The sequence below is a fragment of the Entamoeba dispar genome, genomic scaffold, assembly GCF_000209125.1.
Source record: "Entamoeba dispar SAW760 scf_1105229463333 genomic scaffold, whole genome shotgun sequence".
Lineage (NCBI taxonomy): Eukaryota > Evosea > Mastigamoebida > Endamoebidae > Entamoeba > Entamoeba dispar.
Window position 1 is genome coordinate 1 of NW_001855640.1, and position 1,734 is coordinate 1,734.

At 13.7% G+C, this 1,734-nt stretch overlaps 1 protein-coding gene across 1 annotated transcript, besides 11 other annotated features; it reads left to right on the forward strand.

Annotated features, from left to right (window-relative positions):
- Nucleotides 1-88: 88 nt before the first annotated feature.
- Nucleotides 89-146: a microsatellite.
- Nucleotides 147-168: 22 nt separating this feature from the next.
- Nucleotides 169-284: a microsatellite.
- Nucleotides 285-290: 6 nt separating this feature from the next.
- Nucleotides 291-466: a microsatellite.
- Nucleotides 445-569: a microsatellite.
- Nucleotides 570-598: 29 nt separating this feature from the next.
- Nucleotides 599-683: a microsatellite.
- Nucleotides 684-695: 12 nt separating this feature from the next.
- Nucleotides 696-759: a microsatellite.
- Nucleotides 760-795: 36 nt separating this feature from the next.
- Nucleotides 796-893: a microsatellite.
- Nucleotides 894-899: 6 nt separating this feature from the next.
- Nucleotides 900-951: a microsatellite.
- Nucleotides 952-1,017: a sequence feature (AT_rich).
- A 22-nt stretch (nt 1,018-1,039) lies between these two features.
- Nucleotides 1,040-1,205: a microsatellite.
- Nucleotides 1,045-1,161: a microsatellite.
- Nucleotides 1,137-1,703, forward strand: EDI_274790 (uncharacterized protein; the record flags this gene model as incomplete). Its single annotated transcript, XM_001740904.1, has 1 exon — nt 1,137-1,703. The coding sequence occupies one exon, from the start codon at nt 1,137-1,139 to the stop codon at nt 1,701-1,703; it is 567 nt and encodes a 188-aa protein (XP_001740956.1).
- Nucleotides 1,704-1,734: the final 31 nt, after the last annotated feature.

The following is a 1,734-nucleotide window of genomic DNA, read 5'->3' on the forward strand; positions in this document are numbered from 1 at the left end:
TAAGTATTAATAAAATGAAATGTATTTGATGATATGAATGATGAAATGATATAATCAAGATATATAATCATTAAAATTTGTATCATCATTTATTCTTATTTCTTTATTTTTATATCTTCTTATTTTTAATTTCATTCTTAATTTTAAAAATATATTATGATTTGTTTATTTAATTTATTATCATTTTATTATTTATTATTTATTTTATATGTTTATGTTATTTTATTGTATGTTTATTTATTTTATTTATTCTTCTTTTTATTTTCATTTGATATTATTTTGTTATTTTGTATGTTAAATTGTTTATAATTATATTATTATATTATTTATTAACATATTCTATTTATATTTATATTTTATATTATTATTGTTGTATAATTATTTGATTATAATTTATTGAAATGATTTAAATTAATATAAATGAATGTAATTATGAATTAAATAATTTTATATTTTATTATTTCATTTGTTTATCATTCTTCATTATTTGATATATTATTTTATTCATTGTTAATTTATGATTTGAATATTATATTTATCATTTATCATTTATTTTATCATATTTTATTAAATATTGAAATATTCTATAAATATTTTATTATTTAATTTAATTTATCAATTGATACATTCATTTATTTATGTTTTATTCATTATATTCTTTTATTTATATTATTTCTTATTTAAATAATCATTTTAAATATAAAATAATAATAAAAATAAAGAAAGAAAAGAATAAATTAAGAATGAATAAAAATAAAATAATAGAATAAATGATTTCATAATTATTTATCATTAATTATATCATTAATTATATTATCATTTATTATAAATATATTGATTATTCATTTATTATTATATTTATTATCTTTTATCATATTTTATTATTATATTATTAAATAAAAATAAAATATAAAATGAAATAATGAATAAAATATAAAATAAAATGAAATATTTAATAATTATAATTTATTAAAAATAAAAATAAATAACATTTTATTTTATTTCTTATTATTTATTGTTTTTCATAACAAATATCAATTAATAAAAATAGAATGATGATAAAGAATAAAAAAGAAGAAATTAAAATATAAAAATAAAAGAACTAATAAAAACAACTAATAAATAATAAAACAATAATGAAATTAGGATATAATGAAATAATGATAACATCAATGTATTTTAATGATATTAATGATTTTATTAATTTAGAAATAGGAATTAAAAGATTTCAAGGAAATATTGAACGATTTCATTTTAATCCAATTCCATTAAATGAATATTCAAGAAAATTGTTTACTAATATTGAAACATTCCATGTTTATGAATATGATGATGAAATATTTAAAGATGGAAGAATATTTAAATATGTAATATGGTATTTAGTAAATTATTCAGAATATTTACAAGAGAAAGAACAAGGAAATATCTGTAAAAATATAGAATATACAAAAAAAGATAGAAAGAAATATGGAAATACAATACCATCAGAAGTTAAATCACTTGGATATGAATGTTTTATATACTGTTATTCATTAACAACAATTAATATACCATCCTCAATTAGTGTATTAGGAAAATGTTGTTTTTATAAATGTTCATCATTAACATCAATTAATATACCATCAACAATTAGTAAAATAGGAGATGGATGTTTTTATGGATGTTCATCATTAATATCAATTAATACACCCAACACCCATTAATGAAATAGGAAGTAGATGTTTTGAATACTGT